The sequence below is a fragment of the Lepidochelys kempii genome, chromosome 16 (assembly GCF_965140285.1).
Source record: "Lepidochelys kempii isolate rLepKem1 chromosome 16, rLepKem1.hap1, whole genome shotgun sequence".
Classification (NCBI taxonomy): Eukaryota; Metazoa; Chordata; order Testudines; family Cheloniidae; genus Lepidochelys; species Lepidochelys kempii.
Genome location: NC_136395.1, coordinates 21,521,725 through 21,544,091, shown reverse-complemented (window position 1 = coordinate 21,544,091; position 22,367 = coordinate 21,521,725). Strand labels below are relative to the sequence as shown.

Below are 22,367 nucleotides of genomic sequence, written 5' to 3'. Positions count from 1 at the left end.
CATCCCCCCTCCCGGAGCCCTGGACCCACTCCTGGCCCCAGCTCTGTGGGGCAGCATGGATGGGGGCAGGGGGGGCATGAGGTATAAAGTTTGGGGACCACTGAAAGAGAGAGAGAAAGTGTGTGTGTGTCTGGGATGCTTTTTCAGAAAAGGTTAGCCATCACAGATGGAGACATTTATTTTTCATATTCGAACAGGGCCCACTTTAACCAACTTTCAAAGTAAATCACTCCTGTTCCTGCACTCTCCTGCTGTGGAAGCAATGACCTACAAAATACTTCAGAGCAAATACTGCTAGGTGGACAGTACTGTGTGAAATAAACTCACACCGCTCAGGCAGCACTGGGGTGGGTGTTTCAAATCTCACTGGATTTAATTTGTGCCACTGAAACTCTATTGGCCTTGGCAGGGCTGGAAAAAAAGCATTCAGTCTCAATTGTATATTTCACTTGTATTTCCAAAAGGCAAGCCATCCTAGTCAAAGGTAATAAACGACTCGTGGTGTTTACCTCACATTTCTGACTTTTCACGCTGGGAGGCATAGTGGCAACTTCAGGGAGTTATTGCGTTTGAGTCTTGTATTTAACAGGTAAATTACCAGGGGTGGAATTTCCAAAGGGACCTAAGTGATTTAGGCCCACAAGGCCTACTGGGAGTGATACTTGTGCTCCTAAAGCACTTGGGCATTTTTGAAAAGCCCATCCTTGGAAGCTAGTTTTCAAAGCGAGGAATCTAAGCTCAGCTCTCAGACAGATCCCTAGGGAGACAGACTGGGCATGTGGGTCTGTGGAAAGCCTCATTTTTAAACCTACGCCCTCTGTTACATTAGGGTACAACTACCCAGAAATAAAAGCCACCACGCTCGGGGGAAGTGACTCGGGCTCCCAGGGCTCAGGCTGCGAGCTATAAAATAGCAGTGCAGATGTTTCGGTTCAAGCTGGAGCTCAGGATCTGAAACCCCACAAGTGGGGAGGGTCTCAGAGCCCATAAGCCTGAATGTCTATACCGGTATTTTTAAAGACGCAGCTCGAGCCCGTCAGCTGACCCAGGCTCTGGGACTCTCTGCCATGGGGGTTTTATTGCTGTCTAGATGTAGCCTTCGTTACCGGTGTTCGTTCATTGTCATGGACAAAAACTATGTTTGATTGACAGACAGAACAGAAGAGTTAAAATAAAAGATAAAACATGATAGTTTTTACCATTAAAACAGAACACATGGGCCTGAGTCTGGAAAGACGTACGCTTAAGCACAACTGGTCACTAATGTTACCACTGATCGTCTGCATACCTTGGCAAGGCTGGAAAATACCCATGTGCTTAAATCTTTGCATGCCTGGGCCTCCCAAAAACAACTCCCTTGACTGAATTGGCTTCAGGAATTTTAACAAATGACAGCAGAATGGAATTAGATGCCTACAGGAACAAATTCTAAGGTGCCACCAGTAAAACATAAAGGGCCATACCCTACCATCAAAATTGGCACTGGTTTTGATGGGACCAGGATTTGGCTGATGGCATTAGGAGATGTCCATGCAGATTGGGGAAGTATATTTATCAGCCAAAGTTTCTTATATTATAATTTCTACTTACTCCCGACTGGGCCCTCAGCCACTTTTTTTCTTCTACTCATTTAAAAATAGTTTCTATGCATGCTTTAGACATGTATTAAGGAGATCGCTAGGTTGATGAATGTTTCCAGAAGTTAATCAGACATCTCATGTATAATTTAGTCCCAATGAGTCTGTAAATGCCAACCCTCTCCTTTCCTACGTTCCCAACATTTCTCGTCAGTTACTCTGGTATCACTAATGTGGTATTTACAACAACACAACAAGACAGCATAAAAGCAAAACTGATGGCATACGATAGGTAATTCACATCCCTTTTAATACAAAGAAAACATGTTTTGGACACTAGAATAAGCTGATTTTAATGAAATGACAATTTCATTGCACAGAGGCATCTCCATATTGTCAGAAAAAGTTTTTGTTGTTGCCAGTGAAGTCAGGATTATTTGGTGCCAGGAGCAACTGTGCTTTTGGACCTCTCAAATGGGCAGAAATTAATTCTTGGGAGAGCTGAGTGAATATCGCAAAACATTCTCTAGCAATATTGGTTTGAACTTCTACACTGCATTTGCTTTGGTCACATTAGCATCCCCTTTTGGTCTTGTCTACAATAGGGAATTCCTTCCATTGCTAACCCCGGTCCAGCAACTCCCAAGTTAGCAACATCAGGAGCCTTAGGTCTTTATCTTGCAAAGATCTGCAGATGTACTTTCCTTTATGCCCTGTGGGTGGAATCCTGACCCCACTGAAGTCAACGGCAAAACTCACAGTGGGACCAGGATTTCATCCCGTGACTCCAATTCACGGGGCATCATGCTAAGTATCTGTGCAAGCCTTTGCAGTACCATGGCTTTAGTGGAGGTGGGTTGGGAACTGCCATTAGCATTTTAAGCGCCATGCGGTTTGGCCCTACTCTGAGCAGGGTTAGATGACACAGTGATGTCTAACAGCCAATTTGTATCTGTAGTCTCAACAACCCAGACAAGGCCCAAGTGTTCATTTTCCCCAAATACTTGTGTGATCAAGTTTTTCCGGCATGAATGCCCTGGAAAAACAAATGCTTAGCCTGTGTGTGCTTGAATACTCATTGAAACCAAAGCTTACATACACTTTCCATGAACCATTCACTCCACAGCCAGGCTAGAGGAGTTCTGCTCATCCGACTTGACCAATCACTGCTAAGCAACACAGCTCAAATTCTGGACTTTAAATTTTAACTAAGGGGCCACTGAGGAAACAAAACTACTGAGAAGTTTAGCTGAAAATGTCTGAAGAATAAATAAATTGGAGGAAATGTGTCTTGATTTTTCAAATGGCTGTGAACAGGAGAGACAGAACAGATCTGCAAGTGACAGCTAGAGTCCAATGTCTCTTCACTGCCTTGAAGATTTAATCTAACACACTGTGTAGCACTATGTGACTATCTGCCACTATCCCTGCAAAGCACAGCACTAGCCATAGGAGCCCTGGACTACAGAGTTACTGAGGTGCTGCAGAATGAGATGCCCACATTTTGAACTAGCAAGTACTTACAGGTTCTCCAGGTAGACCTCTGGGTCCAACTTCTCCATCATCACCCTATTTGGCCGTGGAGGGGAAAAGAGAAAGAGAGAGAGAGAAAATCAGCTACATTTCAGTCACTTCGTAGGTGATTCACCCTTGTTAAACAATAATCACATACAAAACCAACTTCCCTGGAGTAATAAAATGGTAATCGTGCATAAGAAAGACCTCATAAGCCTGGAGACTAATGTCATGTGTGCAGAATTTACTGAAGATTATAAATCCTATGAGGATGTTTCATAATTCATCTGTTTGTAAAAACGGATTTTGTTAACAGATGAGATATTGTAGGAACACTTCAAGGATTGTGGATCAATAAGCAGCAGATTTAGTAACTAAGTGAATGGAGGAGCCAATACAGAAAAGCCAGCATGGCAATTAAATTTAGCCGAACTAACCTGTTGGCTCCTTAGATTAGAGAAATTAAAGATGGGGTGATTTTTAGGTCATCTACTCCATCACCTACCAATGCACCATTGTTCCCTATAGAATATTCTTCATTGCTTTGTCCGATTCATTTTTAAAATTATTCAAACAATGGGGCTCCCTCCAGTTCATCTGGGAGACTATTTTACAATCTGATGGATATCACTCTTAGGAAATCAATATTGATATTCATCTTAAATCCTCTTTTAATAAAATTCATCCCATTATTCCAAGTCAGACTCTCTCTGTGTCATATCCCCTTCCCAAACAATTCCTCTTCCCTCTTGGGATTTAAGACTGATCACATACTCAGAGAGAGTTACTGTACCTCCTTACATATTGTTCAGCTGACGGACAATAATAATACTTAGGTCTTTTCAACTCCAAAGCACTTTATGCTTAACTAATTAATCCTCACAAGCTATCAATGAGAAAGGTAGGTGTTATGCCTGTTTTATAGAGGAAACAAACAAGTCACTTGTCTAAAGCTAACATGAACCATTCCAGAGGTGGGATTAGAAACCATTTTAATGTTTGGCCCCCAGCGCAGTCTGGAACTCCTGTCCCTGAGCCCTTGTTGCATTTTACTAGCACTTACCGAAAAAGGGTAAGTAGGTAAGTGTATTTCACAAAGAAAAAAAAATCATTCTAATACTTTTTTGTGAATTTTTTTTAAAAACCTGTCAATTTTTCTGGCAAAAAAAGAAAACCTTTTGGAAAACATTTTCCAGTTTTTATCCCTTCTCTCGACCTTCCTCCCCAATAATAAATCTCTTTTTCTTTTCCCACCAAAAAAGGGAGATAAAAGGAAAAATGCAAGAGAAGGGGGGGGGGAACTCAACATTGTTCAGGTTTTCAATACTAGTAAAAAGAAGAGGGAAACACTGAAAAATCCAAACATTTTCCACAAAAAATCTTCATTTGGGTGGGGGGACGGGAGACACCAAAATGGGTTTCATATGAAAAATTTCAACCAGTTCTACTTCATTGTGAGCCCCGTTCAGTGCCATTGCTAGTCCCAGCTGGAATTAACCAGTTAAAACAAGTGCCAAACAGAGAACATGATCAGAACCATTGTAATGCAGGCTGAGTCATGAGTATATGTTTTAATGTTGCATGGATGCAGAATTCCAGTCTACCCCAAGACCTACAGATGCTCTCCCTTCATTTAAGATGATCAGGATTTTGCATTGAATAACACACCAGCGCTTGCTTGCTCTTTGTTTTCATTACATGTCTGATATCACACCTGCTTCTTGTTTACAGGGCATAGTTCTGAATTCAAAAGGAAGCTGTATTCAGAGATAAACTTACCCTCTCCCCGTCATCTCCAGGTGCTCCTGGTGGACCTGATGGGCCTGGATCACCCTAGGAATGTAAGATTAGAATCAGCCACTTCAGGAAATCCCCAGAGAAGCCAAGCTGATTCTCTTCTCCCTCATGATGTAAAGCAGGTGTGAGGGAGAGCAGCATCAGGCCCCACCGCTTTGCTCCCCAACCTTTGTGGGACCAGGTGCTCAGTTGTTCCCCATCTCCTAGTACACTCAAAAACCCGTTAGAATTATGGCCACTACTCCGTAGCCATATAGGACACTATTTATCATGTGCACACATGTGATCCATCAGGCAGAGGAACATCCTCAACCCACATCCGTGGTGCCCTTTTGCCACGGAACAGGGAGAGATTGTGTCCCACACTTGCCTCTCCAGTCCCACACTTCTTGCGGAGATAGCTGTGCTTCGTCTCAACCTCCTATCTTCCCAGTCCATGTAGGGGAGATCACAGGGCTTCAGGAATGGAGGAGCAGATTGTGTATGACATCTAGGTGGCGGGTGCGGGGAGGGAGAAATGTCACCATAGCCTCTGGAGGCCACCAGGAACTGGGTTGTATTATGGGTATGCAAAGGTGGGGGCACTAGTGGTAGCGTGAAGAGTGCTAGATGGTGCTCTGCGTGTGACACTTCACAAAACCTAGGGCCAGCCCTGTCCTCCATGATCAGTTTCACTAATAATGACCATGCCTCCTGAGCTGCCCCTCCCTGATGTGAAACTGGCAAGAAGGAAACCATCCCTGCCCGAAGAACAGCTGCCTGTTCCCCCACCAAACAGGGATATCGTGTTATCTGAACATCCCTGTAACTTGAATTAACTTGGGGTTTTGGGGGGGATCCCGTTGGGAAATGCCTTGTGACTGACACATTTGCTATCATCCAGGGCTAGAGCTTAATCTCAGAGTCCTTTCTACAGTATAACAGCAGCCTCAGAACTCACAGGGCCTGCTTCACTGGACTAGCACAATCCATCACAGACCTTCCCCATGACATCTCATAATGGGTACGAAAACCAGCCAGGGTGTCGAAGGTACGCACAGCAGCTTCTCGGAGAACAGGGACCTTGGCTTTGCTGCATAGTTCCCATTCCAACCCAAACACATCACAGCATTTTCTAGCTGGTTAAACACTGCCCTTATGCGCTACCTTTCCGCCCCACCATAGCATGTAATCACCATGTAATCTCCTCCACTGCTAAAAACACTCCCCCCTTGCTTTAGAAAGTAATGGTTACATTCTTGGGTGGGGGTGGCGGGTTGCCTGCCAAAAGAGTTGGCTTCTTGCTTAACTGCAAAGCACACAGAAGAATCCCATTTTTTGGGGCTGCCTTTCATCAATAACAACACCATAAAAGCAGGTTTTGTTTCTTGCTTCTTTTCTACTTTTCTGGGGTTTGTTACCTCCTCCAAAAAGTCTGCTGGTTTTTTTTCCCCCCTTCGATGTGCCTTCAGAAGCTCTCAATGGCTTCCCGCCATGCGGACACTGTGGTTGGATGTGTTTTTATGACATGTCCTATGCACTCCTACAGAGATCTGTCATCCTCTTACAACGGCCAACCCATGATGTCTCCCTCTTAGTTCTAACCACACTCCACACAACTCCCAACAGACTCAGAACACCGTATCACTCCCCTACTGGTCCATTTGGGAGCTCAATAACCTTTTATAATGTTCCATAGCCATTTTGTTTGTTTTTTTCTCTTTTTAAGATTGTCGCCAGGATGCCGTGGAAATGAGAACTTACCCTGTGCCCCTTCTCACCAGGCAAACCAGCCAACCCATCAAAACCTCGGTCACCCTACAAGAAAAGACAAGGTCAGTCCAGATTTCTGTTCACTGTTGTACCCCTTTCCACTTTGATTAGTCTCTGGGCCAAGGAGGGATCGATTTTATCCACAGGCATTGGACAGTGTTTCAGCTTCTTATCTCAGCCCCAAGGACTTCAGAATTAGAGATGAAAAAGTTCCATGATGCCATCTTACCCATCTCGCCGATTACTGCCATTGTACATGTAATGATTTTTCCAGCCTATCTTTGTTTCTCAAGCAATGTGGCTTCCACCAATTCTCCTGGGACAGTATTCTACTGCCAAACACATCCCCCTTTTGGAAAGTTTTTGCGATATTCAGTCCACATTTTCACTGTCTAAATTTCATGCCGTTACTAATCATAACCCCTGGGTAGCAACCTAAATAGCAACTTTCCCATGTCCATCAGCACCTCTTCAAATTCAATCTCTAAGCCCCCTCAGAAAGCATCCCACCTTTCTGGCCAAAGCTTTCCCTGTAATCCTGCTAGGGACTCAAGGGGAAAAAAGAAACGAAACAGGAAACTGAGTTAATAAAATTAGGATCAAAGACAAGAAAGTTTATGGTCTAAGAAGGAAAATAGATGGATGTTAAATCTGATTACTTCTCTTTGGAGTTTAAGTGGATGTTCCTTTCAATAAAGTGACTGAGGTTTCTGGTCTTACTTGAGAACCAAGTGGAAAGAAAACGTACATCATAAAACTCCTATCCATCTATTATTCAGCACCCTGGGTAGCCTCTGCCCTGCAGAGGTTCATCATTCGAAGCTGGTGGGATTTATCCTGTGCAAACAGAGCCTGTTGGAGGATCTCTCACAGCAGCACTTATCCATTGATATTTTAATTGATAGGAAGAAGTTGTGTGTAGGACTAAAGTTGGGAATTGCACCACTGAGCTAAAACAGAGACGTTCCCATGGATCAGTTCAGCAGAGACTTGGCTATGCTGGAACAAGCCCCTGGGGTCTGCAAAGCAGAGTATATAAGTAACCAGTCACCTCACCAAGGAAAATCACCAAGGACTGTGGCTTAGTCATCTGTCACCGTAATGTACTCTATAGTGCACCAGCAGCTGACCCCTTGCAATCCACCCTCTTGTCCACAACCTGCTAGACAAATAAAAGCAGGGAGGAAGGAGGGCCTTATGCTTAAAAAGCAACGATAAATTGCCTGAGCATCCATGGGCAAAACACACCAGGATCAGAATTTGAGAGGAAAACAAAAAGGGAGTGCTGATTTTGGGTGCTTCCATATACGATGCTGGACTTGGCACACCTCACCCATAAAATAGGTTTTGTTATCCCCGTGTAAGTGCTGAAATTCCTTGTCCCCAGCCACATAGTAAACTAACAAAGTTGGGAATCCAGAAATCCTGTGTCCCATTCTGCTCTGCCAGACATGCTCTCTTGCTAATTTAACTTATAATGGAATTATAGTTGCATGCCTCTCCTCCTGTTCTCCATCCCTATACTTTATAAGCAGGAATAGTCTGTAACGCCAGAGCAATTGAAGGATAAATCCACCTGGCAAGCAATTGAAGTTGCCTAAACAAGATACATGAGCAGTAACAAGATGGCTATTTTTTTTGGTCAAGTTCTAGAGTGCCCCTTGAAGTCCGCCCACAATAGAATTAGTCACCATCTCGGCTACTATTCATTATTCTGGTTTTCATGTCTCCCTGGCATTCACTCCTCTGAGGACAGACAACACTCATTAATGCACACTTTACTGGATAAATGGTTTGCAGACTCCTTTCTCTGTATCAAGAAACTCCCATCTATTCCAGTTTTAAGTATCTACATAATAAACTACTTAACATTTCTAATATACGATTCCTTGGGCAAACTTCCTCTGCATTCAGTTTGGTGGAACAGCTTCTTTCTTGCTTCCGAATAGTACAAGATCACAGGGAAGTACGGGATTTCATCTCATATATGATATTAGAATTTCACGACACACTTTGTAAGTTTCCTTACCCAGTTAATGGGTACTTTTCTGTAGTTTGATTTCATGACGTTTTCAACTGCTCACTGTGTGTTTTTCATAATTGGGATTCCAAAGTCTTTGCTCTTCAACCACACACACAGAGGGAGCATATTTCTTACTCAAAGGAATTTTTTGGTTTAACAAACCTTGTACCAAAAATCTCTCATTATTGTTGTCTGACCCTGGTGACTCATTTCCACCTCTAATGTTTTGAGCCCATGATTATATAGACACTGCTGGACCTTTCCCTTCCTAGTGGACTGAATTCCTTCTGTCTAGGGTCCATTTGGTTTGTGTTTGCCAAAGCAGATGTGAATGCAAAGAGCATACAAATGCGTAAAGCTACCTTTGGTCCTGTCTGCCCTGGCATTCCCCGGGCACCATCGCTGCCAGCACGTCCCTGAAAGAGAGGAAAGGCAAATCAAGTACAAAAGCTGAGCAAGACCACAGGGACATCTGCTCTTTGGCTTGTGGCTGAATGAAGTTTTATATAATTCAGAACCCACTGGCAGTGGGACTGTTTCCCTTGTGGGGAGAAAATGACGGTCTGTTTTTGTGACAGCAGCAGCCCTATCTTTGCCTGGTTCTCTAACCAAGGGTACAATATAAAATGGTAGGGACCCTGGATACTGGGACATGGCCATTGATTTAAAAGAGAAGACATGAATAAAATGTAAATCGGCACATTGCAAGAAATATTAATTATGGTGTTCATAGATTGTAACGAGTTAAAAACTTATTAGTAACCCAGGAATGGGTCATGCAAAATAGTTTCTTAATTCTACTGCCAACAAGTGGAGCCGACGCTCTAGCATGCAGAAGCAACATGGTGTTTAAGCTCAACCTCTTAACGGGCACCTGTGGAGATGCATGCATAGGGTGTGAATACAATGTACACGATCTCCTGTATGTATATCCCATGGGTCTGAGCCTCTGCTCACCCTAATGAGAATCCGGAGTAACCCAGTGAAGCCAATGGAGTTACAGCAAAAGCAGTGTGAGAGAATCAGGCCCAATGCATGTGTGCAGGTATATTTTGGACCACTGAGGAGCAACCGTATAGGAGAAGATGGGAAGTGTGGAATACAATGGGAAATGCACCTCACCCCATCATCCCTCTCTTTATGCCTTAGAGCCGTTAGGCCTCCCCATTATATGTATATAAGTTTAGAGGTACTGGGAGGCCTCCCTGTTACAGATATCTGCCATGCGCAGAAACCAACGTAGTCTGGCCCCTGGGTAGGACTGTGACATGGGGCGGGTAGTCACCAGCAATGTATCACCTTCTCAGTGACACGCTCATTGCCCCCTCTCCCTCAGCAGTTGCTAAGCAGCAGCAGGAAGCCGATTTCAAATACGTCAAAGAGATTCTGAGTGCACCTACCCTGCGGCCTGGTTTTCCTGATGGGCCTGGGGGGCCTTGAGTGCCTCGTGGACCCTGCAATAGATTGAAGAGATTGGGGAGAAAAAACGAAGCAGACGATGATACACCGTATGCACATTCTCCAGAGGACAAGACCAAGACACAGGCCCACTCTAGCCAGGCCTGTCCAGTGCAGCTAAAAGAAGGGTTAAGTCCCATCTTGTCATATCTTTTTAACTGGGCAGATTTACAAAGATATTTAGGTGCCTAGAGATACCCAGTGGGATTTTCAAAAGTGCTGAAGTGAATTAGGTGCCTAGCTCCCACTGAAAGTCCATTGAAGTTTGTCACCTTACCTACTTAAGGTAAGCCACTATCTTTTAGTTTAGGTGCCTAAACCCCTTTGTAAACCTGGCCCAAAGTAAGCAAATGTATAAAGGCAGAGCCACTCATTCCTCGGGTGGTTCAGTGGAGATAAAAGAACAAGGGTGGAAACCAGAGAAGGAGATGAGTAATGTACCAGCTAAGACAATGCCACTAGCAAAGGTCGCAGGGATCACAGAACATGTGACATTAACCTCACTGGACAGAGTCCTCCGTACATCAAATACAGGAAAGGTCCATTGTGCAGGGGATGAGGACAGGAAACTCCCACTGTGTCATGAGGACTGATTGGTGTATCCCCAAAGGGATATCTTAATCATGTGAACTGTTCCCCACTTGTCGGTGACTCCATGTTCTGGAGGCAAATCCTTCAGTCCTTACACAGGCTTCGCAGTGTAGAGAACGGGAGTTTTGCCTGAGTGTGAGCTACAAACTAACTAGGGGCCTTCAGGATTTCTATACTGGAACTATTGCCTGCGTTATGAAAGTGGGACCTCCAAGAATCCTGTTGAACCTTGTATTCAGTGTTTGCCCAGGCTGTGTGGATAGACTGTTTCCAGTGGAAGTGCTGTTCGAGATGAAGATAAAATCATGAGGTTTAGGCTGATACACGTTCAGAGGTGCTAGTAGCCAGAATAGACAAGAGCACTATTTTCCTCCCTTTTCCCGGGTGGAGCAGTGTGGCATGCCAAGGGCATGATTCTCCACCCACACCACTGAGCCTGGTCAGCCCATCCCAGAATCTTACAGGACTTAAATGGGGAGCAAAATTCTCCATGTACTGAACTGTAGGTTTGCCTGGGAAAAGATTAAGAAGGAAGTAAGGGCTTTCAGGATTTGATGTCCTGGATCATCTGTACTGGCCTGCTCTTCAGAAGGCTTGCAATGTGGAATATTCCACTGTCTCAGGATCTCTGAGCTCTGTATTTGGATACTCAAATGCTCATGTAGGTGCAGAACATATTTTCATGTCTGTCCAATCTTATTCACCCTTTAGAAAGCCTGAGTTCTTCCTCCAGATGGGCCACTATAAAAGCCCTGGTTACAGGCTTAGTAGCTTTAGACAAGATCCCACCTCCACCCCCTTTTGAAAATTACTGTGATTTTCTCATACGCACCTGAGGCCCCATGTCTCCTGATTCACCTTTTAGTCCTCCACTGCCTGGGGGTCCCTATGGATGCACAATACAGTTAGGTTAGGCTTTGCCATGGTCAAGACTCGAATGATGTCAAGAAGGACGCATTAACCCGCGGGACCACGAGAGTTGTCTGGGAATCCACAGCACCAAATGCAACAGGAGTAGAATAACAGCTGCTCCAGCAATTAGGGCCTGTGTGCTGAAACAAGCACTTTTCCAGGAGTGCGTGGCCATGTTCGGGGGTAATGTCTCTGTTTGCCACAAGGCTTCATTCATAGACGATGACAGGGACGTTGCTTGACGTGGGGGAGCACAGGGAAGCTGTGACAAGATTGTTTGCCCCAAAGCGGTGTGCACATCCAAATCCCGACACAGGGGCATGGGACAGTGAGCAGAGGCCAGAGAGCAGATGCGCAAATGTGTGTGTCAGCAAAATGAAGGCTCTCTGACAATCAGGGCACCAATAATATCAGAGATCCAATTCCAAGGCAATGCCCCGGTGTCAGCTTTGCCTTCTTGTCCTCAGTGTTTGGCTACTTACTTACCACAGGGCCTGGTCTTCCAGTAAGACCCATAGGGCCAGCAGGGCCTCTCAACGCCAACTGCAACAGAAAGAGAAAATCATCCAGTTTCTTCTACATCCTACTGCCAGACACAACCAAAGCCAGCATGACCCACACCTTGTGCTGTCACCAGCAAAGGCTCTACGCCACTGGGACCAGAAATCTTGCACAGTGGACCAAAAACACTAGTAGCAGATGCTGGTGCAACATCATTAAAGCCAATGGGCTTTGGCCCAGTGTGCATAAAACAAACCATGTGTCCAATGCAGGCAAAGAGGCCCAAATACATCGCTGATACAACTTCCTTGACTTCCATGCAGTTACACCAGGAATGAAGGTGCCCCAGACAGCCTAGTACAGATATGGAGTGTTAACTCTCCCCTACATGATCCTATTGAATAGAACGTACTTTGTTTCCAGCATATGTGTATAACTATTTTTGGAGACAATGTATGTTTACTCTGTTATATGTAAAAAGAAAAGGAGGACTTGTGGCACCTTAGAGACTAACCAATTTATTTGAGCATGAGCTTTCGTAAGCTACAGCTCATTTCATCGGATGCATACTGTGGAAACTGCCACATGTAGTACAGGGAATGTAGCTTAATTATGTAGGGAAGACTGTCTCTTATGTAGAAACTATAACCTGTCTTGATAGATAAATGTACACATTGTTAAGAAATAATTTGTAACAACATACACACATGAACACTAACGGCCTGTTCCTTAGCTGAGGTTTGACATCCTCGGAGCTGTGTTGATTTACATCGTCTGAGGATCTGGCTCTATAGGTCTGAGCCTCCTCTCACTCATGCTGGTGTATAGCCAAGAGAAAGATTAATAAGGCTCTCTCTACAGAGGTGTTGAAGGCACACTGTCAATCTATATATGCCTAGACTACAGGAGTATTCTTCCCATACTTTCGTTATCCATATCATCGGATCATAGGCCTGGAAGGGACTTCGAGAGGTCATCTAGTCCGGTCCCCTGCACTCATGGCAGGACTAAGTATTATCTAGACCATCCCCGACAGGTGTTTGTCTAACCTGGTCTTAAAAATATCCAATGATGGAGATTCCACAACCTCCCTAGGCAATTTATTCCAGTGATTAACCACCCTGACAGTTAGGAAGTTTTTCCCAATGTCCAGCCTAAACCTCCCTTGCCGCAATTGAAACCTATTGCTTCATGTCCTATCCTCAGAGGTTAAGAAGAACAATTTTTCTCCCTCCTCCTTGTTAATAACCTTTTATGGACTTGAAAACTGTTATCACGTCCCCGCTCAGTCTTCTCTTCTCCAGACTAAACAAACCCCATTTTTTCAATCTTCCCTCATAGGTCATGTTTTCTAGACATTTTATCATTTTTGTTGCTCTTTTCCGGAATCTCTCCAATTTGTCCACATCTTTCCTGAAATGTGGCACCCAGAACTGGACACAATACTCCAGTTGAGGCCTAATCAGCATGGAGTAGAGCAGAAGAATTCTTTTTTATGTCTTGCTTACAACACTCCTGCTAATAGATCCCAGAATGATGTTCACTTCTTTTGCAACTGCGTTACACTGTTGACTCATATTTAGCTTGTGATCCACTATGACCCCCAGATCCCTTTCCGCAGCACTCCTTCCTAGGCAGTCACTTTGTATGTGTGCAACTGAGTGTTCCTTCCTGAATGGAGTACTTTGCATTTGTCCTTTGAATTTCATCCTATTTACTTCAGACCATTTCTCCAGATCATTTTGAATTTTTATCCTATGCTCCAAAGCACTTGCAATCCCTCCCAGCTTGGTATCATCCACAACCTTTGTAAGTGTACTCTATATGCCATTATCTAAATCATTGATGAAGATATTGAATAGAACCAGTCCCAGAACTGATCCCTCCGGGACCCTACTTGTTATGCCCTTCAGCATGACTTTGAACCACTGATAACTACTCTCTGGGAACAGTTTTCCAACCAGTTTTGCACCCACCTTATAATAGCTTAATTTAGGTTGCATTTCCCTAGTTTGTTTATGAGAAGGTCATGCGAGACAGTATTAAAAGCTTTGCTAAAGTCAAGATATACCACGTCTACCACTTCCCCCCATCCACAAGGCTTGTTACCCTGTTAAAGAAAGCTATCAGGCTGGTTTGACACGATTTGTTTTTGAAAAATCCATGCTGCCTGTTACTTATCACCTTATTATCTTCTAGATGATTGCAAACTGATTGCTTAATTATTTGCTCCATTATCTTTCTGGGTACAGAAGTTAAGCTGACTGGTCTGTAATTCCCCGGGTTGTCCTTATTTCCCTTTTTATAGATTGGCACTATATTTGCCCTTTTCCAGTCTTCTGGAATCTCTCCCGTCTTCCATGACTTTTCAAAGATAATCGCTAATGGCTCAGATATCTCCTCAGACAGCTCCTTCAGTATTCTTGGATGCATTTCATCAGGCCCTGGTGACTTGAAGACATCTAATTTGTCCAAGTAATTTTTAACTTGTTCTTTCCCTATTTTAGCCTCTTCTGATCCTACCTCATTTTCACTGGCTTTCACTATGTTAGGCGTCCAATCGCCACCAACCTTCTTGGTAAAAACTGAAACAAAGGAGTAATTAAGCACCTCTGCCATTTCCACATTTTCTGATATTATTTCCCCCCCCCCCCCATTGAGTAACGGGCCTATCCTGACAGTTCAATTTACAGATTTTTTGCTATTTAACAATCCCATAAATAGAACAGCAATTCAATTTTGTTGGTTTTTAAACCCAGTAATTAAAAAGCCATATAGCCAGCACCCAGTCAATAATGTTCACAGCAGGTAATGGGACTGTCCACACTTTATAACACCGCTTGGACAATTTGTTCCATTGCAGTAATTCAATACTTTAAAAGACTGCTAATTATGTCGGTGCTCAGTAATCAAAATCTACCTGTGCCTGCACTTGTAATGAAATAAGTATGTTAGATTATTTATAACTTTTATTTTTTGTACCACAGCCCAATAAAAAGGAGCTGCTCTAAAATACTGCCAGCTGGGACAACATTTGACCTCTTTACCAAGAATCAAATTTCAGAGGAATATATCACTTTAATAATGTAATTACCCCAAAACAAGAGAAGAAAAATCTACCCATCTCAGGAGTCCCTTTCCTCTCTCAGCCTCCCCAAAACCCTTTCAGCCTTCATCACAGAAGGCTTCGATCTCAATTTTCTTATTAATGATCCCAGTTCAAATGACAGGGTCTGTACGCAGGGTACAGCTAAGTTTTTTCCCCTCTTGTGGAAACTTTTAACTTTCCATCTAAAAACCATAAACCCCAAACCGGTGTGTTTGTTTCCCCCTTCCCCCTATTTTCACCAACTGATAACTGAAAAAGTTTGGCTAAAAACTGAGTGAAAAAAACATCAGTTGGGGAGTTTATGGTTTTTCAAAGAACAGTTGGAATATTCCCTGGGGAGAGGGGGAAAAATGTCCATTTCCAGTTTTTGGTTTTCTGTCAAAAAGAAAAAAATAATCAAAAGTTTCACAGAAAAGCAGACACTATCCACAAAAAAAAAAATAATTTAGTCACAAAGCCCATTTCCCAGCAAAACAAGTTTTAACTAAAAGTTTTTGAACTAGCCTGAACGCTGGCACTAAGTAGGCACTGAACGTGTGAACCTTTGGGCCTTAAGGGCCTGTGTGTTCATCCAATCAGGGAGCAGATATAATACTGCGGGACATGTGTGACCAATCACAGGTAACCAACACAGCTCGAATAACAAACCCGGATAGGGAAGTTTTTACAGTCATTCCACAGGATTAAATATATATAAAAAACATATTTGCAAGGATACTCATGGCACACTTTCCAATGAATACATTAACAGAAAGTGTGATCTGCGGGCTGAGATTCATGGAACTGAGAAACAACTTACATCTGTGACATTCATTTATTTATTGAGAGTGATTTACCCAAAAAACAAAAACATACAAAACTTTTGCTGCGGATTTTGAGCACAAAGAACCAAGTCTTGTAAATAGCAGAACTCCACTGAAGCCCACAGGCCTATGCCTATTTACATCAGCAGAGGATTTGGTCCAAAAGGTGTGGGGGAATTTTGAACCATAGTTTTGGATTGGCCCATCTCTAGCTGTTATCGATAGGCCAAAGTATGCTAAGGGGTCACATTACCATGCCAGGTACTAAATCACGGCCAAAGTCAAGACACATCACCTGGGTAAATTTCTTCCAACGGCACTAGAGAAAAGTGATGTCCCCACTTACCCTGGCTTGTTGTAGTATGGCTTGAGCTTGGGATTCCTGTGCTGAAACGAGAGGTCCTTTTGAGCCACCATCTCCTCCCCCACTAAAGCGGAACTGCAAGAAAGAAGATGCAGATGTGCAGATGTATGTGACTATGCTGCTATCTATTCCCTCTCCCCCTAGCCTGACTTCCTATAGCATTTCTATTCAGCCTCGCTGGATTGGCAAGCTCAGCTCAGTCACTGCCCTACTGGTCTCTAACAAACTTACTAACTGCCACACGCGTTTAGCACCTTCTCTCAGAGCCCTGTGACATTCGCTTCTGATGGGAAAACCAGACAGGTGATCTTACTTATGTATGGCACAAGCCACATTCTTCCCAGGTAAACACCTGCAAATTAAATCACCGAAGCTCAAAACAATCCAAGGATAAAATGCATGAGATCACGATATATGCTTTAAAACCTTAAGGACTCATCATCAGCTCGAACCTTTAAAGCCAGAACATTCATAGGTCTGATGTTCTCCTCCCAGCTGCTCTTGGCCAGGAAAACCCTGCAGATGTGATTGCATGAGGATGGGAACAAATCACTTGGCGTTAGTCTCCAGTTTACTAGAGTACATAGCCTACATTTGTAGCACAAGGGCTATAGGTTTGGGCTTGTGTGTTTTAAAAGCTATTCCTGAGATACTAGCTCCCCATGCCAGGACACCTGAAGTTTGCTTGGAAAATAGGACACCGTCCAAACAGGTAAACATTTGAGCTTGGATTAGTCCAATCTGCAGTGGACTACGGGGAGATAACAACAACACCGGGCCAGCAATATGCAGGCAGAAAAGCCCATTCCTAGACGCATTCGCTGTGCTCTGCAGCTTTGCGTGGTGCGTTCCCTCTGAGGGATCTCAGAGAGCTTTCCAAACACAAGTTAAAAACTTGGCTACATTGAGGGGGGGAGGATGCATGGTTTTTTAATCTATTTTACGGCAGGGAGAAAGACAGCGTCCCAGATTTTATCCAGTGCGGAGGTGCTTCAAGGAGTAGAATTCAGCCCACAGTTTAGAAAGTGTTTTGGGATCCTTTGGCATGGAAAGCACTCGAAAATGTAAGCTGTTGATTATTGGCCATGCCCTCCATTGGGAGATTATTTTCCTCAACTTCAGGAGGAGTGAGGTTCTTCCCACCTTTGACATCTCTGAACCTATGTTCCTGTAGCAATACCCTGTTACTGGCCTAATTATCAGTGTCTTTAGAGCATTCCAAGAGGGAAACTGCAGACTGTAGGTCCTAGTTGGTAACGCTGCTTCACCTGGGTTTCACCTCGGCGTCCTGTTGCATAGCAAGAAGCAATGAAACCAGGTTCCAACATGAACTTGGCCAACTGAACTGAAGCCCACAATTTACAGACCCAGGGTTGGTTACTTTATGGGCCAGAAGAGGTATTGTAATGGCCGGCTAAACATTGAAACAATGTTGTGCAGTTGGCCTTAGCAGCACTAGGCTCTCTGCCAGTAACCTACACATGCATTACCCTGCTATTTGGAACCCCTACAAGTGCACAGTGGTTTTTATTTAAGACTCTCCTCTTAGTACGCAACTGCTTATTTTCCAGCCGCTAGGCTCCTTTGGGTTCTGTCACATCAAAGCAGAGACAAAATATACTCATCATCATTCCTTTGGTGTCCCAGGACCAAGAGGGCTGACTCAATGCTGGCTCGACTGGCATCCAGAAAGAATAGTGCCACGATCTTCAAAAGTGACTAGCTCATTTAGTCACCTACAGTGTTGGATGTCCAATTTGAGACCCCTTTAAATGGCCCTGAATTTCAGCACTTTCACAGATTTCAGACGGGTGTTCAGCACTTTCTGAAAATTGAGCCCACCTGAGGTGTCTCAAGTTGGGTCCAGCAGAACTGAGGCATTTGAAATCATGGGTCAATTTTGAAAACGTTAGCCTACGTACCCATTTCTTTTCCCATGTGAAGAGGTCCCAGCATTTTACAAAAAATGGGTAATAATTTACATAAGAGCGGCCACACTGGGTCAGACCAATGGTCCATCTAGCCCCATCTCCTGTCTTCCAACAGTAGCCAGATGCTTCTAAGGAAACGAACAGAACAAGGCAACTATCAAGTGATCCATCCCCTGTTGTCCAGACCCAGCATCTGGCAGTCAGAGGTTTAGGGACTCGCAGAGTATGGGGTTGCATCCCTGACCATCTTGGCTAATAGCCACTGTTGGACCTACCTTCCATGAACTTAGCAAATTCTTTTTTGAATCCAGTTATAGTTTTGGCCTTCACAACATGCCCTGCCAATGAGTTCCACAGGTTGTGTGTTGTGTCTCTATTCCACAAAAGGGGAAAGAGAGTCACAATGAGGTGAAGTAACTGTCCCAAGGACAGATAGGGTGTCAGTAGCAAAGTGCAGGACTCCTGACCCCCAGTCTTCTCTATTAACCATGCCCTTTTGTTACAATTGTACTTACAGGCAGCATGAGCATTGTCCCTGGTGGTCCGGGTAACCCATCTGCTCCTGGAAGACCTGGCCGGCCAGGAGGTCCCTACGAAGGGAAGAAATAAAGAGAAATCACTAGAGCTTGTGTGTATATGTTATTTAATTCATTCTTCCCCATAGTTTGCTGTAGCTGGAAGGGCCTTTGCTTCTCGTTAGCCTTGGCAAAGCCAAGTATACTCAGATATACTATACATTTTGATGGTATCCAGATCAATGGTAAGGCTGGCAGCACAGAGATGTTTACAGTGGCCTGTATGTGTTGCTTAAACACATATGGTATTCCTTAGTAATTCCATCCCCCTGCTCCCTTCCCTCCATAGTTTCAAGTCTGCCATGAGCAATTTTCAGATGCCCAATAAAAGCCCTTGCAATGTTCCAGATCAATGATATCAATGTTTAGTTGAGTATATTAAGCCCTATTAAAACTGTATATAAAACCTTGTTTAAAATATAACTCAGAGCAGTGAAGCAGAGATGCATTGAAATGTATTTATTCTTCCACATGTTTAATTGCCTGGTTCATTTCTTTCCTTTCATTGTTTTTTGGTGGTCTTTTTGTTCCTACAAAAATATTTCCATCAGCCTTGGGCCAAACAATCAGCTGGTGCAAATTAGCAAAGCTCCACTGATCCATCAGTCGAGTATCTTGATCTCACTCTGTAGGAGCAACCTACACATTAAATGTTCTACAGATGAAACTCTAAAGAACAACATAGATTCAACTTCCCTAAAACAGCCTCCAGATTATTTGCACTCACAATTCTGTGCCTGCAAAAAAGTCCAAATTTACACAGACATTGAGCAATACAGCATGCAAATGAGGGCGACATCTAACTACGCAAGGTGCATGCATAATTCCAATTTTCACATTAGCATGCAAAGCTGTGGGCGTTGTAGATTTGATCCCATCCTATGAAGTCAATAGGAGTCTTGCCATTCATTTCAACAATGGCGGGATTGGGCTCTAACTGAGGAACATTTCTAGTCTCCGGTGTAATCCACCATCTTCCTGCAGTTACTTAATAAGGTCCCATAATCATTTTACTTTTCCCCTCTTCTTCAATGAAAGCTGCATAAATTCCCCTTGGGAAGTTCTCTGGAGCAGGATAGGTGCACTGCACCAGCCATTCTGAACCCTTAAAAATACTGACTCTCTGAGTATGTGCAAAAAGTTGGGTTTTTGGGGTTTTGGGGTTTTTTTTTTGTATTTGCCTGATTTTGCATGTCATGGATGATATTGTTTGTCTAGGCTCTTCCCCTCAGGAGGTGCTGAATGGATAGACAAGAAACACAGACTGGAGTCTTGCTCATTCTAATTTTCGAATCTGCAAACACAGTCACCCTCACTCCAGGCACGCACCAAAACGATGACATCAGCACCCTGGCACAAATGAGTCGCCTTTCTTGTTATTGAAGTGCCTAGAATTCAGGTGCTGTGAATACACGCCATAAGAGATGGTCTCTGCTATAAAGAGCTTACAATGTAAACAGACAAGACAAAGGGAGGGTGGTGATGGCTGGGGGAGAGAGAGAGGCCCTGAGAAACGAAGAGTAAAATTTTCAAGTTTTGAAAGTGGCGCAGGGCCAGATTTTTAAAGGTATTTAGGCACCTACCTCCCATTGACTTTCAATCAGACTTAGGCTCCTACCTGACCTAAGTCACTTTTGAAAACAAGATTTAGGGTATGTCTACTTGGCAATGAAAGGCCCATGGCATGACTGTGGCAGGTCTAAGTTAGCGGACTCGGGTTCGTGAGACGCAGGCTGCGGGGTTATAAAACATCAGTGTAGACATTTGAGGAGCAAGAGTCTCAGGGCCCAGGCTTCAGCCCACACCCAAACATCTACACTGCTATTTTATAGCCCCGCCTCCTGAGCTCCATGTGTCCAAGTCAGCTGACCTGAGCTCTCGGTCTCAGTGCCCTGGGTTTTGTTTATCGCAGGGTAGACATACCCTGAGGCTCCTAAGTCAGTTAGGTGCTTTGAAAAATAGATCCGAAGTGATTTGCCCAGGGTCACTCAGTGAGTCTGTGGCAGAACTGGGAACTGAACCCAGGTGTCCTGATCTTAGTTCTGTGCTTTAAGCACCAGGCTACCCTGCCTCCTTTCATGGTCTATGCACTTTTATCTATTTTTATATTCGAATATGCTTCTCCTCCCACCCTCCCTTTTCACATTCTCTCTGCATTGTGTGTGGCGTTTTTTTTTTTTTTTTAAACTCTGTTCACTCTTGTTTCCTTGGATTTTTTTCCCCTCTCACCTCCCATGCTCCCTCGCTCTCTTTCTCTCTCCCTCTCCCTTTCTCTTTCTCATTCTTAAAAGGGCACCCAATACCATGCCAGTCGAATTTTCAAGCCCATGATTAGTGAGTCCACAATTAGGGAAAACAACATTGCCCAACCCTACCCTGAACTACACACGCACCAGCTAGACTATTTATATACACGGCACCCCATAATTAGAGGCACTGGATAACATTACAGATGAAGAATCCAGGGTTTGCGTCACCCTCCAACTGACCCAGAATAATAACACAGCTTGAAAACCTGCAGTAAACGGCCACTCCAGCCAGTGATTTATCAGCAGAAAACGCAAGTAGTCCCCTCTGTTGCTGGAGGCAGGCTGCATATCTAATCCACCTGTCCATTTTTCAAGACTAGCTCATGATGTTACTTCCACTTTGTTTACTTAGCCACTTCGACACAACAGTCCCTGACTCAGACGATGAGGAGTTGATAGGTAAACAGAGCAGTCCCATCTGTTGGATTAAAAGCACAATAAATAATTTAGGCCAAACTTGTCTTATATAATAACTCTTTCTCCCCGCCTCGTCCGCACGGTCCTGATGTATGATTGATCATCTCTGGGTTTGTTTATCTATCTTCGTGTATTCTGTCAAACGAGTGTAGATAAAATGTTTTTACACAAGCATGTTTGTCTGGGGGTATTTTCAAAATACCTCAAATTTAAATTCAGGTCACTTTTCCAAAGGCCTTTGAGTAACTTTCAAAGAAACCTGTTGCACGCCAGTGCAAATTGGGGTGTTTCCAACGAAGTCAATGCTGCTCTGCTGATACACAATAGCTAAGGAGTGCTGCCAAGCTTCACACGGTTTGCAAATGCTTGCAAATGCTAAGGCAATATGGACGCTGATCAGCTTTCTAGCCCAATGTTTCGGGCCTCCAAATTTGGGCCAGAAATCTCTTAAAGGATTAGATTTCTGACACGTCCATTGCTGGCCCAAATGGCTGTGAGAAAAACCGTTCTCCTGGTATTTCAGCACCTCTGAACCAGGTTCCACCTGAAACCCAGAAGGAAAAGGGCCTCCAAGACCTTCCGACAAGCATTTCAGAACCATAGCAAAGGTCTGAGAGCCAGGTGCCGTGCCTGCGAAGCCAAGGGAAGTTTTAGCATTGGCCTCAATGGTGCCCTAAAAGAGGTGCATAGGTGCACAGTCTCAGGGCCAGATCCTCAACTGATGTAAATCAGT

General features: G+C 43.9%; 1 protein-coding gene across 2 annotated transcripts in view; it reads right to left on the bottom strand.

The window, feature by feature from the left end:
* COL5A1 (collagen type V alpha 1 chain) overlaps positions 1 to 22,367 on the bottom strand; it is a 248,943-nt gene that overhangs the window by 89,928 nt on the left and 136,648 nt on the right. For both annotated transcript variants that reach the window (XM_073313982.2, XM_073313983.2), the window contains exons 12-20: positions 18,849 to 18,923; positions 16,385 to 16,477; positions 12,112 to 12,168; positions 11,546 to 11,599; positions 10,065 to 10,118; positions 9,027 to 9,080; positions 6,633 to 6,686; positions 4,872 to 4,925; positions 3,102 to 3,146 (exon numbers count right to left, since the gene is read on the bottom strand). In XM_073313982.2, coding sequence (XP_073170083.1) covers positions 3,102 to 3,146; positions 4,872 to 4,925; positions 6,633 to 6,686; positions 9,027 to 9,080; positions 10,065 to 10,118; positions 11,546 to 11,599; positions 12,112 to 12,168; positions 16,385 to 16,477; positions 18,849 to 18,923 — 540 coding nt within the window. The remainder of the gene's footprint in view (positions 1 to 3,101; positions 3,147 to 4,871; positions 4,926 to 6,632; positions 6,687 to 9,026; positions 9,081 to 10,064; positions 10,119 to 11,545; positions 11,600 to 12,111; positions 12,169 to 16,384; positions 16,478 to 18,848; positions 18,924 to 22,367) is intronic.